Source organism: Trichomycterus rosablanca, chromosome 27 (assembly GCF_030014385.1).
Source record: "Trichomycterus rosablanca isolate fTriRos1 chromosome 27, fTriRos1.hap1, whole genome shotgun sequence".
NCBI classification, from domain to species: domain Eukaryota; kingdom Metazoa; phylum Chordata; class Actinopteri; order Siluriformes; family Trichomycteridae; genus Trichomycterus; species Trichomycterus rosablanca.
In genome coordinates this window covers 13,115,277-13,140,062 of record NC_086014.1, presented here as the reverse complement: position 1 = coordinate 13,140,062, position 24,786 = coordinate 13,115,277, and the positions used below count along the sequence as shown (strand labels likewise).

At 40.0% G+C, this 24,786-nt stretch overlaps 3 protein-coding genes across 3 annotated transcripts; 1 reads left to right on the top strand and 2 right to left on the bottom strand.

Annotated features, from left to right (window-relative positions):
- Positions 1-3,874: 3,874 nt before the first annotated feature.
- apip (APAF1 interacting protein) lies at positions 3,875-8,149 on the bottom strand. The gene is made up of 7 exons (XM_062989603.1): positions 8,010-8,149; positions 6,943-7,043; positions 6,809-6,857; positions 6,572-6,689; positions 6,354-6,489; positions 5,501-5,668; positions 3,875-4,233 (listed from the first exon to the last, which is right to left on the bottom strand). The coding sequence occupies exons 1-7, from the start codon at positions 8,058-8,060 to the stop codon at positions 4,125-4,127; spliced, it is 732 nt and encodes a 243-aa protein (XP_062845673.1). The 5' UTR covers positions 8,061-8,149; the 3' UTR covers positions 3,875-4,124.
- Positions 8,150-12,659: 4,510 nt separating this feature from the next.
- cd44a (CD44 molecule (Indian blood group) a) lies at positions 12,660-13,920 on the top strand. Its single transcript, XM_062989337.1, has 4 exons — positions 12,660-12,666; positions 12,950-13,009; positions 13,104-13,182; positions 13,723-13,920. Exons 1-4 carry the CDS (start codon positions 12,660-12,662, stop codon positions 13,913-13,915), a joined length of 339 nt encoding a protein of 112 aa, XP_062845407.1. The 3' UTR covers positions 13,916-13,920.
- slc1a2a (solute carrier family 1 member 2a) lies at positions 13,705-24,779 on the bottom strand. The gene is made up of 12 exons (XM_062989336.1): positions 24,730-24,779; positions 24,108-24,247; positions 22,964-23,116; positions 22,621-22,871; positions 22,003-22,138; positions 21,361-21,487; positions 20,737-20,970; positions 20,422-20,616; positions 19,806-19,940; positions 19,014-19,233; positions 14,414-14,464; positions 13,705-13,804 (listed from the first exon to the last, which is right to left on the bottom strand). Exons 1-11 carry the CDS (start codon positions 24,777-24,779, stop codon positions 14,429-14,431), a joined length of 1,677 nt encoding a protein of 558 aa, XP_062845406.1. The 3' UTR covers positions 13,705-13,804; positions 14,414-14,428.
- Positions 24,780-24,786: the final 7 nt, after the last annotated feature.

Genomic DNA, 24,786 nt, shown 5'->3' with positions numbered 1-24,786 from the left:
CTCTTCTGAAGTCTCTACACAAGAAAGCCCGCAAACAGTTTGCTGAAGACATGTCAACAAAGGACATGGATTACTGGAACCATGTCCTATGGTCTGATGAGACCAAGATTAATTTGTTTGGTTCAGATGGTCTCAAGCATGTGTGGCGGCAATCAAGTGAGAAGTACAAAGATAAGTGTGTCATGCCTACAGTCAAGCATGGTGGTGGGAATGCCATGGTCTGGGGCTGCATGAGTGCAGCAGGTGTTGGGGAGTTACATTTCATTGAGGGACACATGAACTCCAATATGTACTGTGAAATACTGAAGCAGAGCATGATCCCCTCCCTCCGGAAACTGGGTCGCAGGGCAGTGTTCCAGCATGATAATGACCCCAAACACACCTCTAAGACGACCACTGCTTTATTGAAGAAGCTGAGGGTAAAGGTGATGGACTGGCCAAGCATGTCTCCAGACCTAAACCCAATAGAACATCTTTGGGGCATCCTCAAGCGGAAGGTGGAGGAGCGCAAAGTCTCGAATATCCGCCAGCTCCGTGATGTCGTCATGGAGGAGTGGAAAAGCATTCCAGTGGCAACCTGTGAAGCTCTGGTAAACTCCATGCCCAGGAGAGTTAAGGCAGTTCTGGGAAATAATGGTGGCCACACAAAATATTGACACTTCAGGAACTTTCACTAAGGGGTGTACTCACTTTTGTTGCCGGTGGTTTAGACATTAATGGCTGTATATTGAGTTATTTTGAGGGAAGAATAAATTTACACTGTTATATAAGCTGCACACAGACTACTTTTCATTGTGTCAAAGTGTCATTTTGTCAGTGTTGTCCCATGAAAAGATATACTTAAATATCTGCAGAAATGTGAGGGGTGTACTCACTTTTGTGATACACTGTATATACTGTATATATACACTAGCAAAAACTGGTAAAAATAGCAACCCTGCATGTTCCCAAATGTCCTTATGTCCTTCTCGTTTATGCGCATATTTACAGTATGTGTAGGTGTAAAATATTTATGTTCGACCATGTTAAATGTCAAGGACTCGTCACCACTAACGCAGGATAAACATGTGACCTCGAGCCCGAAATATCGGAGCACCGGAAGCTTGATTTTAAACGTGGCCTACTCAGAGCGGCAGGCAGTACCTCTCAGTGTTCTCAGAACCCCCACGCTGAGTCACACATTAACACAGCAACTTCCACTAGTGAGAAGTCGCACATGAATTAGCGAGAGTAATTAGCCAAACTGAAAGGCTGTAATTACAGTCATTTGGACATCGGATCTGTTCATCTTCATGTAACGTCTACCTGGAACGTGAATTCGTTATGGTGCGGAAGAGAGCCTCACAATTCAACTCAACATCAGCTCAGTTCATCAGCTTTCATGTTTAAGTTCAGCTAAAAAAATACAAAGTTTACTGATTATTTAACATCATGTAAACTTTGCTCAGTTTGTCAGTGAGTTCACTTAATTGGGCACTCAGGTGGCACACCTGTGCATCACAGTCATTCCATACAGTCTCAGTGCATCACAGTCATTCCATACAGTCTCAGTGCATCACAGTCATTCCATACAGTCTCTGTGCATCACAGTCATTCCATACAGTCTCAGTGCATCACAGTCATTCCATACAGTCTCAGTGCATCACAGTCATTCCATACAGTCTCAGTGCATCACAGTCATTCCATGCAGTCTCTGTGCAGCACAGTCATTCCATACAGTCTCTGTGCATCACAGTCATTCCATACAGTCTCAGTGCATCACAGTCATTCCATGCAGTCTCTGTGCAGCACAGTCATTCCATACAGTCTCAGTGCATCACAGTCATTCCATACAGTCTCAGTGCATCACAGTCATTCCATGCAGTCTCTGTGCAGCACAGTCATTCCATACAGTCTCTGTGCATCACAGTCATTCCATACAGTCTCTGTGCATTACAGTCATTCCATCAGTCTCTGTGCATTACAGTCAATCCATTCGGTCTCTGTGCATCACAGTCATTCCATTCAGTCTCTGTGCATCAGTCATTTCATTCAGTCTCTGTGCATTACAGTCATTCCATACAGTCTCTGTGCATCAGTCATTCCATTCAGTCTCTGTGCATTACAGTCATTCCATACAGTCTCTGTGCATTACAGTCATTCCATTCAGTCTCTGTGCATCACAGTCATTCCATACAGTCTCTGTGCATTAGTCATTCCATACAGTCTCTGTGCATTAGTCATTCCATTCAGTCTCTGTGCATTAATCATTCCATACAGTCTCTGTGCATTACAGTCATTCCATTCAGTCTCTGTGCATTAGTCATTCCATACAGTCTCTGTGCATTACAGTCATTCCATCAGTCTCTGTGCATTACAGTCATTCCATTCGGTCTCTGTGCATCACAGTCATTCCATTCAGTCTCTGTGCATCAGTCATTTCATTCAGTCTCTGTGCATTACAGTCATTCCATACAGTCTCTGTGCATCAGTCATTCCATTCAGTCTCTGTGCATCCCAGTCATTCCATACAGTCTCTGTGCATCAGTCATTCCATACAGTCTCAGTGCATTAGTCATTCCATACAGTCTCTGTGCATTAGTCATTCCATTCAGTCTCTGTGCATTAGTCATTCCATACAGTCTCTGTGCATCACAGTCATTTCATTCAGTCTCTGTGCATCAGTCGTTCCATGTAGTCCTACAGTCTATGCATCATTAGCCTAGCTTTTTAGTCATTAAACGCACAAACACGTTGAAAGAAATGTACTGAACTAATGGATTAGCTGGTAAATTGGACCCTGTTTATGATTATAATGTAATACAGACACCTGTATATGTATACACAGTAAATGCAGCTGTTCATGCTAGTGGCGCGGTATGAACATATGTCCATGTGGGTGGCATAGCGCATATGTATTTACGCCGGTGCCACAGTAAGGTCATCTGTTTATGCTGTTGATGTAGTCCAGACATTTGTTTATTCACACCGGTGATCTGCACGTGTCTCAGACTGGTATCGGCAGGTATGTGATGTGATGTTGAAGTACTCGGGTCGGGAATAAGGCAAATGGGAAAAATGATGGCAGTGCACTTTTTTATTGATCTTTAAATGCCAACGTGCCAACTCGGATAAGGTATTTACACATCAGCCATAGATTCACTTTTCTAGAATTAACCAGACTAGAATAAACCACTCCGGTGGGAATCGGGTGTAATTTGTCTAGCTGGTGCTCAGCAGGTAGGACTACACTCAGGAGGGTAGCCGACGAGAGCAGTCAGAAAGCGCTTAAATCAGCTGAGCTTAGCAGCCTCCAGCCGGCGTGGGCAGCCCGCGAGTTATGGCACCCCCGGGAATAATGCTCATTCAAATGGATGGGGGAGCGGCGGCGGAGGAGGCTCAAGGCGACGGGATAAAGGCTGACTGCATTGCTGAGTGCCTTGTGGCTGAATCTATCACTAAAAGAACTTTTTGCTTACTGCGGCGCCACATCATCATCTATCAAGGGTTCAACAGAATCTTTAATAGAAAGAGATGTATTAAAGCTGAATAACGTTGATATGAATGGTGACTTAGAGCAGGTATTTGCTATGTGCAGTAGATCAGGTTTGGATCCACACTGACGCCTGGTAGATGAAATATTCATATCTGGCTTTAATCCTGATCTTACATTAAACAAGCATCGGTGTACGTGGTACGTTATTATTGTCAAGCGAGCCTTGAGTAGAAACAAACTGGGCCACTTCAGGTTCCCCAGGTTCTGTAATGAATCCCTGGAAAATACGTACCCGAAATAAGCAGCCAGCTAACGAGTCAGCATGAATAGCAGTCCCATTTGTGACCTATTTTAGGAATTTAGCTACTAAGAAATGTAACAAAGCAATAAAATAAAAGGTTTTCTGTGTAGAATATATACCGTTTTATTCTTGGAAACCCACTTGCTGTGAGGCGACAGCGCTATTCACCGAGCCACTGTGTCGCCCCTTTAATACAATTACAGACAGAAAACATAGATTATTGGTTTGTTGGTTCTGGTTAATGGTTTCTGGATGTTTACACTTAATCTGTGTAACCACATCTTCGTATCTGAAGCAGCACGACTCTTTTTGGTTGACGACAGACGTCTGTGGCTCACCGTCCTGACGTCAGTACTGAGTCACATCAGGCGATGCTTCAGTGGGCAGCGCCGCAGGGTCCAAACCAAACTGCTTCATCTGAACAGCCACGTCAAACAGGTAGTCATAACATTCACACCTGCAAAATAACACAAAGTGTTACAGCGTGTGTGTGCTGTTTACATTCTCTTCTCTTTTATACTAAATACTGGGGCGGCACGGTGGGTAGCACTGTCGCCTCACAGCGTGAAGGTCCTGGGTTCAATTCCAAGGTGGAGCGGTTTGGGTCCTTTCTATGTGGAGTTTGCATGTTCTCCCCGTGTCTGTGTGGGTTTCCTCCGGGTGCTACCAAAAAATTAAGCCCACACGGCAGCTAAAATGAGCAAAAAAGAAAAGCTCAGGGTTTCCACTGATTTTCCATCATTGGCGAATAGTATTGTTATGCACCTTGGGTTTTTATTATGCTCTTGTATAATTTTATTTTAAATCCTCCCGCCCCCTTCGGTCCGTGGTGCAAAAAAGGCCAAGTGTTCCCTGGGAAAACTGGACCCGCCACGACCCTGACCAGTATAAACGCAGTTGATTTTTTGTTGTGTTGTGTTGTGTTTTATCGCCATTATAAGCTCTGTATTTAGAGCCATCTCTATGGCGTGCAAACGCAGTTGATAAAAAAGAAATAATTACACATAAATGAAACCCACCCACTTACAGGCTGGTCTGAATTGAGACACAGAGGGGTTTTTTTAGCCATAGCTTAGTGGAACTAAGAAGGATTTAGAATCAATGAAGATTTCAAAAGCATCCATCCACCTCAGCACAGCATCTGTATCCTTGATGTATAAATGTTCTGCACTTACACCTGAAAAACGATGCTGCGTGTTCATCATTCTGACGCTGTGTTTGTGTCCTTAATTTCAACTGCATTGAAAAAAGGTAGACTGTTCATTTATCTGCTCATTGAAGCCTGCTGGAAGGATTACCCCGGTGCTTTTTGGCACGTTCACGTTCCTCTGAGTCAGCACCGATCGCTGCTTTCCTACTCCCAGACCTGTTCCATTCAAAAGGCTTTTTGCTTTTTAGAGCCTCCTAGTTTTAAAAACCTCTCGACGCCTGATTAGAACTGAACCTCAGCAGCTTTTTTGGGGTTCGTGAATTCAGCCTCATCTAATTTTGGTGAATGTTCATACTAATCAAATCTGCATGATCCAAATCATATACATGGGCATTAATATAGAGTTTCCCTCCTCCCCACTTTGCAGCTATAATAGTTCACTCAATTGGGAATGCTTTCCACAAGATTTGGAACGTGTCTGTGGGAATTGCACCCACCGCGACCCTGAACAGGATAATAGGATGAATGAATGAATGAATGAATGGTGTATGTTTCATATATAACACATTCTCACATGGTCTTGGCCTTCTCCCAGCTCTCCCCCCACACGTAGACTCCATGTCGTCTGACCAGCACAGCGCAGGAATCCGGGTACTCCTCCATCGCCTGAGCCATCCGCTCCTTCAGATCCTTTTCCTCTGGTGTGTTCTCAATGATGGGCACTACCAGGGTCTCGTCGTACCTTCAAACACAAAATCGAAGCATGAAGGACGGACTGTGACACACCGAGTCCACTTTGAGGGACGAGCGCAAAACGAAACTCAGAATTGCTTTTTGTTGCATCACATCTGAAAAGTTTAGATTGGATACACCACAGGGACTTTATCTGACAATAGAACGCATATACTGAATTATCCTGCTGCTGGTTGGTGACAGTAGACCAGGGTGTAGCTATATTCAAAAAGAAAACTACTTTTTACCATCTTTCACAATATCACTGCAAAAAAAAAAAAATCTAAGTCAGGGGGTGGGGGGGAGACTGCAGTGATGCAATACAGAGAAAATAAGTTGCTACTCTCAAAAAAAATGATCATTTTATCAGCATGATTAATTGAGACACTTAAAGGACTAAAGATAAAATAATAATAATAATAGAGATGTGAGACAGAGATGTGGTGCAGATGAAGTACCCATTCTTAACTGATGTCGAATGCAGATGCTTTTTTACATAGATTTACCCAAGCTTATAATCTGTTCTTACACTGATATATCTTAAGTTAGCATTACTATTATTATAAGCATTACTTATTTTCCAATTTCTTCATGTTTATGTATCTATATAACACAAACGAAGGCAACTTGGGCACATGTGTGTGTTTAGGAGTTTAGAAGAGTTTAGGAGCCCCAGTACTAAAATGTACACCAACCTGTAATTCGTGCCAGAGTTTCCTTTGCGAATCCCCTTGATCATTTCTTGGTGTGTGATGCGGAACTCTCTGCCAGGAAACAGCAAAGTGGCCATGACAGCCGCCTTCGAGTGTGTATGAATGACCGCCTGGGCTCCTGAACACAATATGGATAAGAAGAAGTTTGAAAGAGATCAAGCAAAGCAATCTGAGTTACTGCACTGACTGTAAACTCTCACCTCTCATGGTGTAGGCGTTCATGAACAGTGGCGTGCACTGGCTCTTCTTCAGCTTCTTACATGCAGGAGGACAGCTGATATCTCGCTCCTCTACGTCACACACGAACATGTCGTCTGGCTGTGGGAAATAAAAAATAAAATGTATAATCTCAGGAGTGTCCGTATACTTTTGGCTAAATAGTGTAGCAATGATTTAGAGCAAGATAAGTGATGACTTGGAAAAGAGAAATGACGTACCTGTATTCTTTCCTTCTGAACTCCTGAGGGAGCGATATAGATGTGGTCTCTGTGGGCAGCATGTATATTGTTTAAAATATTGTGTTTAAAGTACTTAAATGTATTACAAACCAACTAGTAACTAGTAAACCAACCCGCGTCGAAGGCTTATTCCGCCTCCTGTTCCCGTCACCCATCCAAGCTGATAGAAGAGTTTGCAGAGTTCAGGGATGAGGAGCCGGGGATGCTCTTTATCCTGAAAAAATACACAGTTTGAAAAAAGATCAGTTAAATAAAGGTTTAATAGAATTAACCTAACAGGGCTTACAATAATAACCAGACCTGATCACCAATGACCATTCATCAGACTGTAAACTCTAAATAACAGTTTTCTATTACATCAGTTAAATAACAGTTTCTATTACTATTATTTTTAAATACTTCTCCTCTAAGAGCAATACAAAGGTGCAATATGTAAGATATTACTTATATTTACCTGTATAAAGTATATTCATGATAATATAACAATGTGCATTACTTGTTTAAGTTAATTTCTCTCTTTATCTTATATAACTGTGCCCAACTTTACACCTTTCAACAATTCAATGTGCATTAATGATAAACTCCTTCAATTTAAGTGAGCAGTCAAACAGAAATAGTTCTACACTGAAGAAAATTAAATATAGTAGTAACATAGTAATAGTTTATTACAATAGTTTATAGTTTAAATTTCATTTATTGGGGAAAATTTGCATGTCAGTTATTTTTTTTTAACCAATATTTAAATGAGGTGTATAAAAAGAAATCGTGCTTAATTTTGCTCCCTGTAGATGTATTCATTTATTAATAACTAACTATATATATATATATATATATATATATACACACACACACACACAGAAGCGTTAACACTTTTGCACAAGTCTACATGGTTCTTACAGATGTATGTACAGTTTTGACATTATCTGTATTTATTAGTTTTATTAAACAGCATAAGATACATTATAATAAACAATTGTAATAAGCATTTAAAGTGTACGGAACACTGGGAATTTATTGAACATGATTTTATATATAAATCATGAATTAAACTTGGTTTAGTAGCTGGAGAAAGTTTGTTTATAAATATTATTACTGAGTAACAGCTGTCTCGTTTGATGGAACTTTAGCTACCAAGCTAACTGATAAACATATAGAGTATAGAGTATATTACTTAACCTACCGACGCATCAGCTGTGTTGTTAAAATCTCCGTTTACTGTATCAGATGCCATGATTAATAGATTATTAATACTTCATTTAAATAAACTTATATAGGTGGAATACTAGTTCATCTGACGAACATCCGATGCTAAAAGGACCCATGAGCGCTAGTAGTCTAAACTCTTGCCTGACTGAAATTACACGCAAGCTCGAGATTCTGAGGTTTGGCGCGGGGTACAATTCAGGGTCGCGATGGGTCCGGCGCCAGGCTAAAAAACTGGGCGCAAACTCAAAGAACTCAATGGTTACTCTGTGCAGAATTGAGTAATTCTGTTGGATGGACAGCCATCTCTGCAGCAGTTCATAAACAGCACATGACTGTCACCATGTCTGCCTGAAGTTTGCTAACTGGACTTTTTAAAAACTCAGTTTAACAACAAAAAAAGGGAAAAATGTTTTCTGTTGTCTGTTGAGACAAAATATAAATACTGAGGCAGAATAGTGAGCATGATGTCTGGTGAAAAATAGGAACTGTTTATCACCTGTCCAATATATCATTCAAACTGTGAAACATGGTGGTGGCAGCTGGGGTAGAGAGATTGATGAGTCCATGCAAGGAGAGTAGAGTCTCTAAATGTCCTTGAGTGGTCCATCAGAAATAAGTAACAGAAAAAACATTTTCCACTGAACAGCAAAACGGTGTTTTTGTGATTGATTCAAACAGAATGATACAGGTTAAAGAAAAATAACATTTACTTGCTTTGTGCTTGGAGTGGGGATGGGGAGAGGTGGTGGGGGGGGGGGGGGGGGGGGCAATTGAAAATGGCAATTATTTTCCTTCAAAATAGAACAGCACAAATAAAAAGTGCACAAAGTCAATGGGACTGATTACTTTTTAATTCACTGTATATACAGAGGTTAGGTGTGCATTATTCATATTTCTGATGCACTTATTAACATTAAATTAAATATTAATTATTAACTATTAATTATTAACTTAAATATTAATTAATTAAATATTAATTATTAACTATTAATTATTAACTTAAATATTAATTATTAACTTAAATTAAAGCAAACATTTCAACAATTAACTGAAATATTAAATAGTAACTTACATTTTTTTTTTTTTTTTACATTTTTTAAAGAAAACCTTTTGTTGACATTTAAAGTAAATATTAAATATTAACTTAAAATTGTAATTTCTTTTTACTGTTTTATTTATTTAAAGAGAACCTTTCATTGACGGAAAGTGAAGAGTAGAAAGAAAGTTTAGCAAGTGTATGTAAACTTCTGACCTCTGAGTAATTTATTTATTATCATTTCGCTTGCTGTGTTTCACTGGTAGTAAGTAAATAATCTAGATTCTTATACATTTTTTATTGTTAGGTGGGCGTCTTTTGTTAAATGGGCTTAATTGAACTCATTTGGCACTAAAGTTCCCACTGTGAAGGGCAACACGATGCAAAATTTGATTCGTTCATTGTGTAAAATTATATGTTTTTAAGGCTTTAAAGGATTAAAGCAAATGATTATGATGATGTTGATGATGGTGTGGATCAGCAGGGCCACAAACACTGCCTGAGTAAAACTGGAAAAAAAAGGTAATGATGTGTGTCGACAGTCAAGCAGCAACAAGGTGCAAACCACAGAAATATAATCTCACTTTTTTATTTGTGTTAAGTCAGCAGGCAAGGTGAGTCCTGTTCCTCTACGCTCGGTAAGGAATAAACCATCTATTATAATAATTCAGTGCTGCGTGAGTAAGCATATCATGGTTTTTTTGTTTTATCTCACTGATAAAACTTCAGCAGAACTAATCTAAAATACGACAACCATTCCACGGAAATATGAGTCGAGACTTGCTGGGCTGATTTTATTAAGCCAAATTTTTTTCCTTACTCTGACACCTACGTGCATTTTGCAGTCATAAAAGCCAGATTACATTCATTCCATACTGGTTTTTTTAATGTGTTGGGTCCTGGGAGTAAAAAAAAGCCGGTCTCATCTTTAAAGTTAATGTGTGTTGACATAAATGGGTGAGGAAAAATCTTGCCCACCTGAGTCAGCTACACTTTCATCAAGACACTGACTCATCACACCTCCAGGCCGCCTTCCGCGGCTTTCCCAGCCGCCCGAGATCTGTGTTAACTCGACTTAAATTTGATTAGCATTTCCTCTGTTATCAATCACTGTCACACACACACTCACACACACATATTCATCATGCTGCACGTCATTGTTAGGACTAGTTCCTTGGAATAAACCATAACAAACAGGCGTTCAGGTGGAACTGGAAAGGTGATGGAGGTCTTGATAGTGTGGGGTGGGATGTGGGTTACGTCCACAAGGAGGTACATAGCAAACATTCGACCACAATTCAGATTCCACTTTTATTTGATTTGCCATATTTGGTTTTAATAAAATAATAAATATTACTGGAAACTGCCTGATCGGCTTTGTACCTCAGAAATAAGAGTTTGAAAAGGGGGGCACATACTTATATTGTAAATGCTTTCTGTTTTTAAAGTTTTTTTTTTTTTTTTTTAATAAAGTTGTAATAAACAAAATAACTGCTCATTCATTCATTCATTCATTCATTCAGGGATTGGGCACCAAACTCACTCACTCACATAGACAGAATTTAGAGTAGCCAAACCACCTACTGGCATGTTTCTGGGAGCTGAAAGGACAACAAAAGTGAGTGAGTGTGTGTTTGTGTGAGTGAGTGAGTGAGTGTGTGTGTAAGTGAGTGTGTGAGTGAGCGAAAAAGTGAGTGTGTGTGTGAGTGATTAAGTGAACATGTGAGTGGGCGAATAAGTGAGTGTGTGTGTGTGTGTGTGAGTGAGTGAACATGTGAGTGAGTGAATGAAAGAGAGTGTGTGTGAGTGATTAAGTGAACATGTGAGTGGGCGAATAAGTGAGTGTGTGTGTTACCATACAGTTAATAGACACTGTTTAGTCACGTCTTGTTCCCAGACCCACAGTAACTCTTGACAATGACAATAAATAAATCATAAGTAATGTAATTACAGTAATGCAGGATTTGTGTCCCTCACATCCCACCACGGTGGTTTCGGAGCTAAGCGTTTACGTTAGCAGGTAAATCTCACGCGGTCTCCACTTAACATTTATTTTCCCGCTGTAATCGCCCGTGTTGAGAAGATTTCACCTAAACCCGGCGTAAGCTGAAACTCTGACGTCTGTAAAGCTGGGTTTGATCCACCTGAGTGTGAGTAAGAGTGTGGCACAGACTCTGAGCGGGGTTAATTACAGCGTTCGTACAGGTGAGAGAGAAAGAAAGCGGCCCGCGAGTTCGGGTGTGTCAGCGCTAGCACCACCCATCCTGTCTGGCAGTGTGTCATCAGAAACACCACTTAAGTTTATAAAAGAGCTGAAACGTGTTTCAGCCTCTCACAGTGCGTGTGTACTGAGGCAGCGGAGTTAATTATGAGGTCACTGATTGTTCTGTTCACATCTGGACTGCTGTTACTTCAGAGCATTCAGGGTCAAGGTCAGTAGTAATCTTAAATATTGTTTATAATACTTTTATTACTCAGCAAAGCTAAACATTGTTATTATTGTTTTAAATGTAAGGGAACTCAAACATAGATTTACTAGAGAGTTACAGATGTACATGTCATTTTAATCTGAATTCTGAATTCTGAAACTAATCTGAAGTGATTAAATCTATAATATCAAATACTTTGGTGATATTTTTTCATTTTTTACATATAACATTCTTCTCACTCAGGTTTATTCTCAAACCTTGAACTAGATGAGGAATTTCTGGAGGAAGCAGCAGCTGATGGTTTTATAATTGGTGTTAAAGGAACATCATCTAATAAAAATGACAACTTAACGCATAGTTACCAGTCAACTCCATCCTCACCCCATCAGGAGCCCAGTCTGCCCACGATGCCCCACAAAGGCCGCGTGGAAGCTGATAAAAACCCTGAAGCGCCTCCACAGAACGTCAGCGATGCATCCACTGTCATCCAGAGTCAAACCACCACACCGTCCCCTGAGGAGAACAGCGAGGGCTCCGGAGACCTTCCTGAAACACTCACTCCAATTCCTCTCACCACTACAGAAATCATTCCTGATTTAGACAACAGCGATTCGAGGATGCTTCCGGAAAATCCCAATGAAGTGCAAAATAAGAATCCTATTCTGAGCACCACAGCCCGTAATCCTCAGGTGGATATCCACAGCTCTACAGATGTGTCTCTCTTACCAGAAGTGATAGACGGATCCGGGATGAATCCTGAAGATACAACGTCGAAGGGATTTAGCGCTAAGCCAACCATGATTGTGGAGGAGATACTTGAATCTGTGGAAGACAGAGTCCAGGAATTAGAAAAAGAAAACCCAACGGTCATTTCCAACCCAGAAACAACAACTAAAGGTAAAATAGAGATAGATTTTAATTTTGTGTTAGTAAATGATTAAGGGCGCTTAAGCCCAGACAGCTCTATGAACAAAAATCTGACAACCTCAGAGGCAAAAAACAGACACACGGACATTTCACGCATATAAATACAAACTAAAGGTACAAAAATGTTCCCTAGTGGTTACCAGTTAGTTTAGTCAGATCAGCTTACCCCATTGCATTTCACCTCTATTGCTTCAGACCTCCACTCCTGACCGAGGAGGGCCGTAACTAGCACATGCACCGTCCAACACAGTAGCCAACCACTTCTTTTCACCAGCAGGAGATCCATATCACGCACGGAGAGTCACGCCTCTGTGCAGATGCCATCGATCAGCCAGGTCGTATTTGCAGCAGTTTAATGACAACCCAATTATTGTCCGTATAGTTGCCTGGTTGGCCGACAGCCGAGATTCAAAGAGGGTGGTCGACATTGTCCAGAACTGTTTTTTAAAAGTTTATTAAGCGTCGTATATAATAAATCTTTCTATGCAGCGTCTTTCCGACCCCGACTAATCGCCCCCGTAGGAGCATCCGGCCTCGATCCTGAACCCACAATATCTGCACAAGCTGAAAAAGGAACGCCTGGTGAGTTTATATAACCATGTTCTAGATTTTACACTCTTAATCATTTTCTTCTTCATTAAATACTACGTTAACATGCTGCGCTCTTCCTGTCTAGACTGGCTGATTATTTTTGCGTTCTGCTTGACGGTTGGAGCCATTCTGTGCGTTCTGGCTGCGATCGCCACTAAAGACAAGTATGTCTGGAATGGAATTAGTGTGACCAGATACTTTCCTGGTATTACATGTACAGAAAAAGCCTAAAGAATGTAAAAAATATAAAGAAATCACAAGGAGAGTGTAGGGTGGGAAACACTTTAAAACCTTATGTACAGTGGCTGTTATTTAAGTGTACAGTAGCTATTATGTAGAGTTTGGTGTTATTTATGTACAATTAGCAGTAATATGATAATTATTTAATGTTTACACACACACAACAGCTCCAGTCTTGCAATCTGGTTAGAGATGTTTCTATGTGTGTGGTTAGCTTTCACTACAGCTTGTTTTTTTTACCATAGCTGTATTACTCAACTGACCTTTGGTTGCTTAGTAAAGATAATATTCTTCTCTGGATCAGCAAAGTTTAACCAGTCATCAGTTTAAAAACAAAATAATAAATAGATTTGACTGTAGAATTGTATTTACCTTGCAGCATGATTTTCTGAATGAGTAATAGACAATAAAGAGCTGCAGGATGTATCTGGAAATGTTTACTACGGTTTATTTTCTTTGTTTAGGTGGTACGGGCCCAGCAGACGAAGCCTGAACATCGAACCCGTCGTATCTACTGAGGAATACGGCAAAACAGCAACTCTGCCCCTGTCAGACAAAGAGCAGCAATTAATGACACTCATGAGCTCCGAAAAACAGACCGAAAAGGACTTCACTATCATTAGCCTGGAAGAAAAGGAAAAGGAATATCTGATGTAGCACAGTAGGACGATGGATGAAAATCTAAAAGCTTGAGTTTTTTTTATTTGTGCCAATCCAGGCCTGTTAGTATTACTGCACTTTTTAATAACACTGATCATTTTACATTTCACAATTTACAAAAGACTCTGTTACAACGAAATATGCTAACCACGTGCTCCAGAGCTTGTCCTGGGAACGCCGGGCACAAACACTGGGGCAAGAATGCACAGGTTTAAAGCATTTGACTGCCAAAAATTGAGTCTTAACAGACACGATTGTCCGTGAGAGAGGGAGGGTAGGTCAGATGGTGATGTACCTCATTGTCGCTGGTACAGAATCATGTAGGTGTATTAGCATACAGGGTATCTTTTAAGTTCCTATTTGTTCAAAACATTCTAAGACGGCTAAGTTGTTGGGTTGGATCGTCAAGTAATTTGGATTAGTGCATGACTCTCCATGCGTGAGACTGGTGCACGTGAATAAGAAAAAGAGGAAGTGTGTGTCAGGCAGATATACCCTCCTCAGATGTGATCAGGGTCCCCAGCAGCAGAAGACAAATTGTCTACTCTAAATTGGAAGAAAAAGGGGAGAAAATGCATAAATAATAAAATAGCAATAAACACTGGACACAAGTTAGGAACACACACTGGACAGGGAACCAATCCATTTCTTAAACCTAGACACTATTTAGAAGGGAGGAAACTGAACTATCTAGAGGCCACACAACCCTTACAAACATGAAAAACTTCAGGTCCCAATGTTGCTATGCAGAACGCACTCTTGCTGCACCACCGTGACGCTTTTAGCTCCATTAATAGTTAATAATAAACCCTAACCCATTTTTAAACAGTTGTCTGCATGAATAAGTGAAGAAGTTCGGAGCCTGAAGATTCGGCGTTCCCACTTGTCTCGAATGCAGAATGATTTGCTTCATATCAGATTTCTGTGAATGATGCTATAATGCCGTGATTATATAATTATCTAAAGCGTTTGTAAATACCTGTCTGTAAGTACTGTGTACTGTGAGATGTGATGCCTGCCCGATCAAGCCCAGATCAAGTATAATTAAATGCTGTTTTTATTTCACAAGCGAGACGTAGTGTGTATGTTGTGTAGTGTTGCTGTTTTTATTGTACACATTTGTATGTCCTCAATGTAATATACACCAATGGTTCTCAACCAGGGGGCTGAAGGGAGTCCCATTACATTTCATTTTTGAGAATATTAAAAACGAATCCCAAGTGATGGGGCACAGGCCTTCCCCAAACTGCCACAATGTTAGAAGGTTTTATGTACTTATTAAAATGGGTGTGGCTAAATAACTTGACTACAATGTATTTGCCGCAGGTGTAACAGCAGGTAATAAATAATCTAAGTGAGCAGGATGGGGGTGTGTGGTCCTACTCCCTCAGATGACCCTTTAAACCCCCCAAACGAGATAGAAAACTAATTCAAACAAACACTTTTGTATTGCAGTGATTAACAGGTAGGCCTGATCACTGGTTCAAATGTCTTTTCCTTAAGGGGACCAAAACCTTTGCACCAGTTCTGTCTTTTATTACCCAGGACTGGCATGAACAGGATTCTCAAAAAGACCTACCCACCCATACACACACACAAAACTCATACACCAATTTACCAATGCACACCCCAGGCTAAATAACCCATGGACTAATGCCAAAGAGCCAGAAAATAGAGCCGTGTCACGTTTATTTACAACTCATCATCAGAACCCATACAAAAACCAGGAGTGAAAGGGCAAATTCGAAAAGTACATTTGTCATTACAAGCTCAAAAACCCCCAAACAAAAGTCTGAACACATTCACAAATATCAGAATAGAAGTGTTGATAGTTATAAAGCTGGGGTGTTTTATCAGGCCCTGCCTGAATATGTACATATCTAATAAAATACACATTTACACACTGCGATACATATTCATGTTATATTCCTGAGCTCAAACCTTCTCTTTAATACAAACAGATTTTAACTTCTGGCAAAAACGTCAGAAAGTGTGTTGCCAGAAAACGTCTGGCAACACAAACAGAAGTACATTTTTTATCATTAAATGTATTAATTCTGCAGTGTGTCCCCTACCTATCAAAGAAATAAAGAAGAGAAAAGTTTTTATATACATTCATGATCATGCATTGTAGAAATCCACAATCAAACAGCTGACTAACACAATAATACATAATACTATTACTACATGTAATATTAATAAACATGGTATTACTGATTTTAAGTTAGTATACACAGTAAGGTCAAATGTTTACATACACTTTTTAATGGATGTATATTTACAAAGGCCTTCCCCAAACTGTAGACACAAATGTGGAAGCATTAAAATTATTTTTACTAATTTGACATACAGCACACTAGTTGATTAATTTGGGTGTTTCAAATGTTCTATAATGTTCGAGCTTCACATCATCACAGACTTGATGCGGCTGTGCAAGGAAGACGTTTTCATTGGACAAAGAGGTTTCATTTGGGATGTGCTTCAGAGCGGCAGGAAATACGTCCCCTACTGAGCGTATGTAAACGTTTGACTTCAGCTGTACAGTTATTAGGTTTAATACTGCTCTCCAATAACGTTACTGAAAACCAACACCAGCAACACTGAATATTTAGGGTCGTAAGATTCAGAATCTGTTTGATATAAAACACATTATTACAATTACAAATACTTACAATTAAATCATTACAATTGCTTTGTTGATTATTTAGCAGAACACATTCCTTCAAAAGCAAAATAAAGTGGTACATAACAGGAAACAAGATCAAAACAAGAGAGCACTAATCAAGCGCTAATTAAATGCTAATTTTGCCAATAATTGCTGTATTTACTCCTTATTCTGGATAAACACTTACATACTAATATTAATTACAATAATAAACATTAATACGTGTTCTCTAATGCAATGTATTAACTTTATATTATCTTCTTCATCATATACACAGAAGTGCAGAGAGGCACTTTAATATAATAAAAAATATTAAGGATATCCAAAAGACAAGAGATAATAAATAATCACAACACAACCTTCATTCACAGTGCATTAAAATCCATTCAATTTAATTCCACAAAATTTCATTTTATGAATTAAACTCTTACCTGTTTAACTCATTTTGGAACTATTAGCCAATGGCTGGCCAAAAAAGGTGTGGGAGTGAACATTTATGGTAGCTATTATATAATTATATTATTTTGCACTCAGTTGATGTATTCAAGGCAAGGTTGATCAAACCTTAAGCAAAATAATCTAAAACCACAGCGTCCGTACAGAAATCATTTGCAGACCTCACATTCACACCTTCACATCCCAATTTAAATATATATATATATAACGTCAAAATCCCTTTTTGCTCACATTCACCCAGCACGTGTTAGAGCCACCCCCCACCCCCACATTGTATTAAAACCAATTACCAGCCCTCAACACCGACACTTCATTGCTTGCGTGGCATTTTCATCGGCCGCTGGTTTAAAGAAGCTTTGGAGGTGAAACATGGCACCGTTTTGGAGCCTCTAAGCTTTCGGGGGGTTAAGAAGCTGTCGGCCACCCAGGCTTAATCCACGTAAGCCCAGTCAACGGGCCGAGCTGCACTTCTCATAACCGGTCACTAGCAATGAACTACAACTAGATCAAGGCTGGTCAAGTTATTGCACCACTGACGCTGCGGTTGCCCAAACTGCCACTGAGTGTGCGTATGAACGGCACCTTGTGCAAGAGCCCAACTGTAATCGAGTAGGGGTTATTGACCCTGCATAAAGACCCAGCTGAGAGCAACTAGGAGTAATAGCACAAGGTCTCGGCTGTGAGTAGATAAGCTTTATGGACCCTTTATAAAGGTATTTTATATAAATGCAAGCAGTTAGGGATTACAAGCTCTGCTTTTATAGTCCTGTCATGTCACTTAGAGCTTCCATTCCTTGTACAAAGACCATACAAAGATCCATTTATCTTTTACGAGCACCCATTGCTTTTAATTCACACATTTCATGACGCTAGATACTTAACCACTGAATTAAGCACTGGTTAAATATCTAGACTATCAAGGTCTCCACTAGAGTCGGTATTTAATCTGTATAATCGTTTCCACCCATCAGAGTAATCATGCAAAACTCTGAATAAGGCAAAGTTGGATCTTTGCGCTGTTACTCTTGTTTCCAAGGTTCCTCCTCGACAAGGGAAAAGTCAGCAGGGGTGCCGTTTGGGGCCAAGGTGATCTGAAAGCAATTACGATGGACAACTAACTGTTGGAGAAAGGCACAGTGTAAACGTGTTTCTAATGTAATACAATACACAAGCAGATTCAGAGCAGAGAAGCCATTCAGGGTGGATTCTGTAAATATGCTTCAGGTCGAGAGTTTAAATAAACTTCTGTTCTGTGACTGAATGATTAAATCATTTTGGGCTTTAAATGCTAGTTAGAAAAAAGGAACACCACTGACATTGTCCACAGTCAAGCGAGCTTTATATTGCTTGAAGGCTCCATAAGAAAAAGCCACTGTTTCTGGTCAGAAACAAACCTCTGTCTGGCTGTAGTCTACCTTTGTTGGACAGTTGGGCAGCTTTTAATACTGAAATGCACATATATTACGAGTGTATGTAAACATGGCCTGGACTCAATCAGAAGGGGTCTCCTCATATCACTGGCCAAAAAGTGTATTAGGTGCAGATCATAATCCCTAAAAAACATGATTTAAATAACCAAATATGGATCACAGCATCACTGCTTTGATATAAATTTATTTATTTATTTTATAGTATTTATTTAAATTCTTAATAAATAGAGTTTAAAAAAAGTATGAACATTTTTTAAAGAACCCTCGAAGACCAAAACCAGCTTGGCTTTTCTGCCTGAAAGAAAAACGATCTCTGTCTCTTGCTCCGTCTTTTTCTAGAACTGAAACAGCCTCCCTAAAATGGTATTGATTTTAAAAAATCTCACTTTTTTACACACATTTTTTATATTCAAAGAAAGTACAGAATCTGAATCATTTCCTAAATAAAAAAGAAAGCAAATAATAAAAACACACACAGTAACAGTTTGTTAAATACACAGAATGTCTACATGCAGGTTTCTATATCAGTGAGAGTGTTGGGTACCTTGCAGTCATCTATGAGCACTTGTGGACAGGAGTTGTACGACGCGTATACACCGTGGTTAGTGTTATTCTCATAGAACGATTGCGTCTTGGTCATCTCGAAGTCGTCTGACCTCTGCTGCTGGGCGTCGTACATGTCGAGCTCGTCTTTGGTAAGGTAGTACACGATGCCCGCGCCGTACGAGTCTCCGATGACGTTGACTGAAGTTCGGAAGCGGTCCCTGTCGGGTTGTACAGACACACACAGCGCCGCAGGCTTTGAATTCGGACTAGCAGGCTTAGGAACAGTTTCTTCCTCAGAGCTGTGATCTCCATCACCTCCTCTGAACTCACACATATTTGCACCTCATTTTTGCTCATTTGCACTATAGTTTTTTTGCTGCTATAATTGACAATTGCATGTTTATTGTCATGTGTCATTTTTCTTGTTGCTGTTGTTTATATATTTCCTTGTACTATGTACAATGACAAATAAAGTTTCTATTCTATTCCATTCTATTCTATTCTAAACCAGCAGCGAGAATTTGTAAATAAATAATCACTAAAATCCTTTTTTTACTACACAAACATATCGTTGCATGCACAGGTTTGGGAACAAACAAACTGACAAAGAACTCAGACTATCATGAGCTATCATGGACTGTTCCCGCCGGCTGGTGCTGCGGTGCCCCTCGACCATCACATGCACCCTTTTGAGCCCCTTTAGTAGTATGGTTTTCTTTAAAAATGTCAAATGTTTCCCCTTCAACAATATCAATATGATATCTACTAATAATTGTAGCATGGTACTCACAGTAGCCAGTCCACAGCCACCAGTAAGCTGATATCTTGAGTGGGCAGACCCACAGCGGTGAGGATGAGCAGCATTGTGACGAGGCCAGCGCTGGGGATACTGGCTGCTCCCACGCTGGCCAGAGTGGCTGTCAGGCTTTGGCAGAAAACAGAATGTTTGTTTTACATCAGTGTTGGTGGCTTTGACTCAGTATGTAGAAAGATTAATTAACAATATTTAATTAAATTGCTTAAACTGTATGTAAGTCTCAGCTGTAGTTGGCTGGTGTGTTACAGCACTGTGCCACCCAAGTGCCATAAACCAGTGTTTTAATATTTAATGTTTAATATTTTTTATGTCATACCAAAATATGCCATTGTCTTGTTTGTGCTTGCTTTGTATCCCCCTGTAAGGCTGTTTTGGATCTTTAGCTCCAAGAAACTACTGGAAACAACGGCCAGCTGTTCAACATCAGGTCATTTTCTCATTTAATTTATTTTATTTAGCAACAGTGAGAACCAAAGCTAGCCAGTCTGTATTATTTAAATGGACAAATGGTATTTTTTTGGTTTGGCCCACTCAAATCCAGCATCCAGCATCCACCTGAATTGAATGTCTGCAGCTAAAGTTTATCTACCTGACTGTAGCAATCTGACCCAGATCCAGCTTTATTCCGTTCATCTGTGCAATAAAGATGGCCGCGACTGCCTCATAGAGCGCCGTGCCGTCCATATTTATCGTCGCCCCGACCGGCAGCACGAATCTTGTGACTCGTTTATCGATGCCCAGGTTCTCCTCCAAACAACGGAAAGTCACGGGCAGCGTACCAGCACTAAAGCACAAACAAAAAAACAAAAACAAACAAAACAAACAGACGTATCGGTTGTATTATCACAATCATATAAACTTGAGGAGCTTTGAATAAACTGAAGGCTGAAGGAATATGTTGTACCTTGACGCTGTTCCTAACGCAGTGACCCAAGCCTGAAACATCCCCATAAAGAAAGTGAACGGGTTTTTCCGAACGATGATGAAATATATGAGTGGGAGGAAGATTCCACCGTGGATGATGAGGCCCACGACCACGGTCACCATGTACATTCCCAACTGCTTGGCCACCACCTCCAGATCGTTAATGGAGATGATCTTGCCGCAGATCAGACATGCAATACCCACAGGCGAGTACCTAACAGCACAGAGAAAGGGTTGAGGAGAAAATCTCAATGTATTTAGTAATCATAACATATGGCCAAAAGTATGTAGACAGTCTTCAGTTGTTTCAGTGACAAGCATTGCTAACAGGTATATATACATTAATTTGATAAAATAAATGATATGCTTCAAATTTTGTAGCAACAGTATGGCTAGTGAGCTCTAAAAAGAACCCAATGCCCACAAATTCCAACAGACCCCTTATAATCTTAAAAACCTTCCCAGAAAAGTGGATGCCCAGCATACTGGAACAGACAAGCTCATTGTCAGGTGTCCACATATATTTAACCATGTAGTGCATCACAGTACTAAATGAAAATTCTTGATTTATAAACTTTATAAAAAGCAGCAATTTAATACCGACCACATAATTGTGCCGACGATCTTCATGACGATTTCGTTGAGGACGTTGAAGAAATCCATCATCAGTCTGGCTTTCTCACCCATCTTTCCCATGCAGAGTCCAAATGCCACAAAGAAACCAATAAGCCCTAAAAAAAACATGCAAAGTGTTTAATTAAACCATAAACTATAATTACTCACACATCTCAAATACAAATGTACTGTTATCTCCATAAACAGAGCCATGCAGATCATACAATCCACTGCTGCCATCATCTGAAGACTTTCAAATCAGTGCGCCTACTGTCCCAACTTTTCTGGAATTAAAGTTTGTAACTCAGATACTGTATGTTCATTGATTCAGTTATCTTCAGCAACCCCTTCACTTTAATCAGGGTTGTGGTGAGTCCAGAGCCTACCTGGGAACACTGGGCGAGAGATCATTCACAGGACTCCAGTCTGTCGCAGAGCACCACTCACTAACACGTACGTTCACTTACACTACGAGTCGTTAACCCATGCAGAAACTCACAAAGACTGAGCAAATGTGAAGATCAAAACCAAGACTGGAGGACCTCGGACCTGTGCAGCACCCACCACCGTTCATCTGCCGCACTGTGCCACTCGACTGTAGATAACTGCATCAGAGGAACAGTAAGCGTACCTAACACATTCATGCCACTCTTGAACTGAAGAGATTTCTTGATGACGTATTTTGCTGCCCCTTTGGTTGAATTCCGGCCAAACCTGTTGGGATGAGGAGGGGGAGCGACCTCGATCTTACTCGTAACTGTTTGGATCTGAAAAGACGGAGAGAATAAAAAGCATAAAAAAGCTAAATTAACTGTATCTGTATCGCTTCTTTGACCACAGTTGCTAGGTAATGTCAATAGTCAGATGAGCTTCGGCAGACTGTTTAACTATCAGTTAAAGTAGTAAAATAAATACTGCCTTAGCATTCATAATATCAAAGAAATCACAACCTGTTTATGAAAAATCATTTTCATTCATTCATTCATTCATTCACCATTTCCACGGTCAGTGACGTAAGCAGGCAGGCGCCCGCTCACCACAATACTGTAACAGCTACTAATAACGGACATGGTACTGGGAAATTATGTAATATAAACTGTCAAGACTCCAGGATGTGTTTTACGATGACACAGACTTTAGGTGATGAATGATTTTAGTAGATGCACCAACATCTCAAAAAATTAATGCAAAGCAGCCAAGACACAATCAGTTTCTATTATTAATTTATTTAGTACGTGTTCACACCCACCTGCTGGAAACAAGCCTGCACCAGATTCTCTGGAAACAGATTCCTGATCAGGTCAAAGAAAGCATCTAAGCTGGACACTTCATCATTCTTCTTGCCCTCTCCCAGGTTGGCTTTGAGTTTGGGGTTACCTGGGTGGATGGCGAGCACCAGGATGACCCCCAGTATTGCCGCAATGACGGTAGTAGACATGTAATACACCATGGCCCTGGTGCCCAGCCGCCCGCTGGATTTGGCGTCCAAGCCCGCCAGACCTGTGGACGAGTGCTCGATTAGAAAATGTGTTCGTGATCAAGATCGCTGCTCTGTGTGTGCTCAAGTGTGGGTGCTGCCATGTACCAAGTACCTGTGATTAAACTGGAAATGATCAAAGGCAAAATCACCATTTTCAGCATTCTCATGAGAATGTCACCGGGAAAAGAGATGATCATGATCACGTCAGGGGGAAGCGGAGAGGCGTAACGTAGAAGAATGCCGGCTACCGTGCCAGCGATTACACCTGCACCAAAGAAAACACCAGAGTTCAAACACAAACAATTCATCTTACTCTCTCTCTGGTCCAACTGTGGTTTACAAGATGTAACATAAAGCTTCCACAAGGGGGAGCTTAAGTACAAGTTTCAGTTAAAAATTAGCTTATTTAATTAATTATTATTTTTCTCTGCGACCCATTTTTTTTAAAACCCTAAGGTAGAGGACCTAGCCCAGAGCTGCCTCCACCAACCTACATGCATCTCATGTGCTTCCTGAAGACATTAATCATGCCGAGGTGGCAGTAATGTGGTTCTATTCCTCACACGGGGCACCGGTAACGTGGGTGCTATTCCTCATAAGGACTGAATATAAAAATGATTGATCTTTAACATTACTGGCGCCCCGTTTGAGGATTAAAAACCCACATTACTCTAACCTAGTAAACAATAGCACGAAAATAATGGGAGTTCTGGTCCTCACAAGGGGTTTCAGGAACAACGGTGCTTTTACTCATATAAGGCACCAGCAATTTAGGTTCTGCGTCAGTGCTTAAGGCCATAAAATATACAAAATACAAAATATTGCTCCACTGGTACATGTGAGTAATAGCGTCAATGGAATGTCTAGCTTGGCATGTTTATTTATAAAAGCCTTTTATAGGTAATAGAAATAAAAAATGCTTAAATTGATAGACTTGATGTTTGCAAACCGCTGAGATTTGAACTCAAAACTAATAAATACAATCTTTTTTTCTGTTTTGTGTTTCTGCATGTTCTTTTTATGATTAGGATCTGAAACCATTTAGTATCTTAAATATTATTAAAAATGATATAAAATAGAGGAATATCCAAGATTATATACAATATACAAGATTTGTATTACTGCATGTGACTTTAGATCCAAAACTAAAAAGAATGAGATACATCCTGCATTATAACAAACATCCTGCATTATACCAAAAAACTTAATTTTTAGTTTTTTCCTCACAAAAGCAGCTTTAATCAAGTCAAACTCACCAAGAATTGTAAGTGTCAGCAGCAGGTTCTTCATGATCTTGTTACAGAATCCTCCACATGCTGGTTCCGGTGAGGGAACTGTGGCGTCTAGGTGACAATCATTCATTCGAACCTCAACTTGCTTCTCCATGCTGTTGGCACTGCCAGGGAGAACAGATACTAATAAATATGATGCCAATGTGTGATCTTTTAAATGTCTGGAATGTGTTATTCATTCACATTCTTCCTCCTATATTTCTGTATATGTTTGAAGATGAAACCAAAATTCTGTTGCTCTTGATTGATATGATTATGGTTACGTACAACTCTCTCTGTATAAAGTGTGTAACCTTTCCTTTCAGGTCACGCCTGTTCAAAGCTGCCTCGACTCTTTTGCGTGCTTTTTTATATTATTATATTTTATTTTCTTCATATATGTATATTTTTAGATTTTATATCTTACTTGTATTTACATTTGTACTAATTTTTTGATTCTTTATTTACCTCATTGTAATGTCACTGTGTGATGTTTTTTGTCATAATTGTTATTGCTGCTGCGACACCACAATTTCCCTTCGGGGATTAATAAAGTACTCAATCAATCAATCAGTCACGTCTTGGTAAGCTCGCTCGGTTATGCAACCTCGGCGTGTTCTGTAAACGAGCACACGGAGAGGGCCAGAGCGGGATCATATCCACG

What these genes read in the sequence shown, in the direction of transcription:
- apip (XM_062989603.1), bottom strand. Translation starts at nt 8,060, where the DNA reads ATGGCATCTGATACAGTAAACGGAGATTTTAACAACACAGCTGATGCG. An exon ending in TTCAGAAGGAAAGAATACAG is followed by an intron (nt 6,690 to 6,808) that starts GTACGTCATTTC and finishes TATTTCCCACAG; the next exon opens with CCAGACGACATGTTCGTGTG. An exon ending in AACTCTGGCACGAATTACAG is followed by an intron (nt 5,669 to 6,353) that starts GTTGGTGTACAT and finishes TTGTGTTTGAAG; the next exon opens with GTACGACGAGACCCTGGTAG.
- cd44a (XM_062989337.1), top strand. An exon ending in AGCTGAAAAAGGAACGCCTG is followed by an intron (nt 13,010 to 13,103) that starts GTGAGTTTATAT and finishes CTTCCTGTCTAG; the next exon opens with ACTGGCTGATTATTTTTGCG. An exon ending in GCGATCGCCACTAAAGACAA is followed by an intron (nt 13,183 to 13,722) that starts GTATGTCTGGAA and finishes TTCTTTGTTTAG; the next exon opens with GTGGTACGGGCCCAGCAGAC.
- slc1a2a (XM_062989336.1), bottom strand. Translation starts at nt 24,779, where the DNA reads ATGATCCCGCTCTGGCCCTCTCCGTGTGCTCGTTTACAGAACACGCCG. An exon ending in TGCAGGCTTGTTTCCAGCAG is followed by an intron (nt 22,139 to 22,620) that starts GTGGGTGTGAAC and finishes CCGTCTTTTCAG; the next exon opens with ATCCAAACAGTTACGAGTAA. An exon ending in ATCGTCGGCACAATTATGTG is followed by an intron (nt 20,971 to 21,360) that starts GTCGGTATTAAA and finishes CTGTGCTGTTAG; the next exon opens with GTACTCGCCTGTGGGTATTG.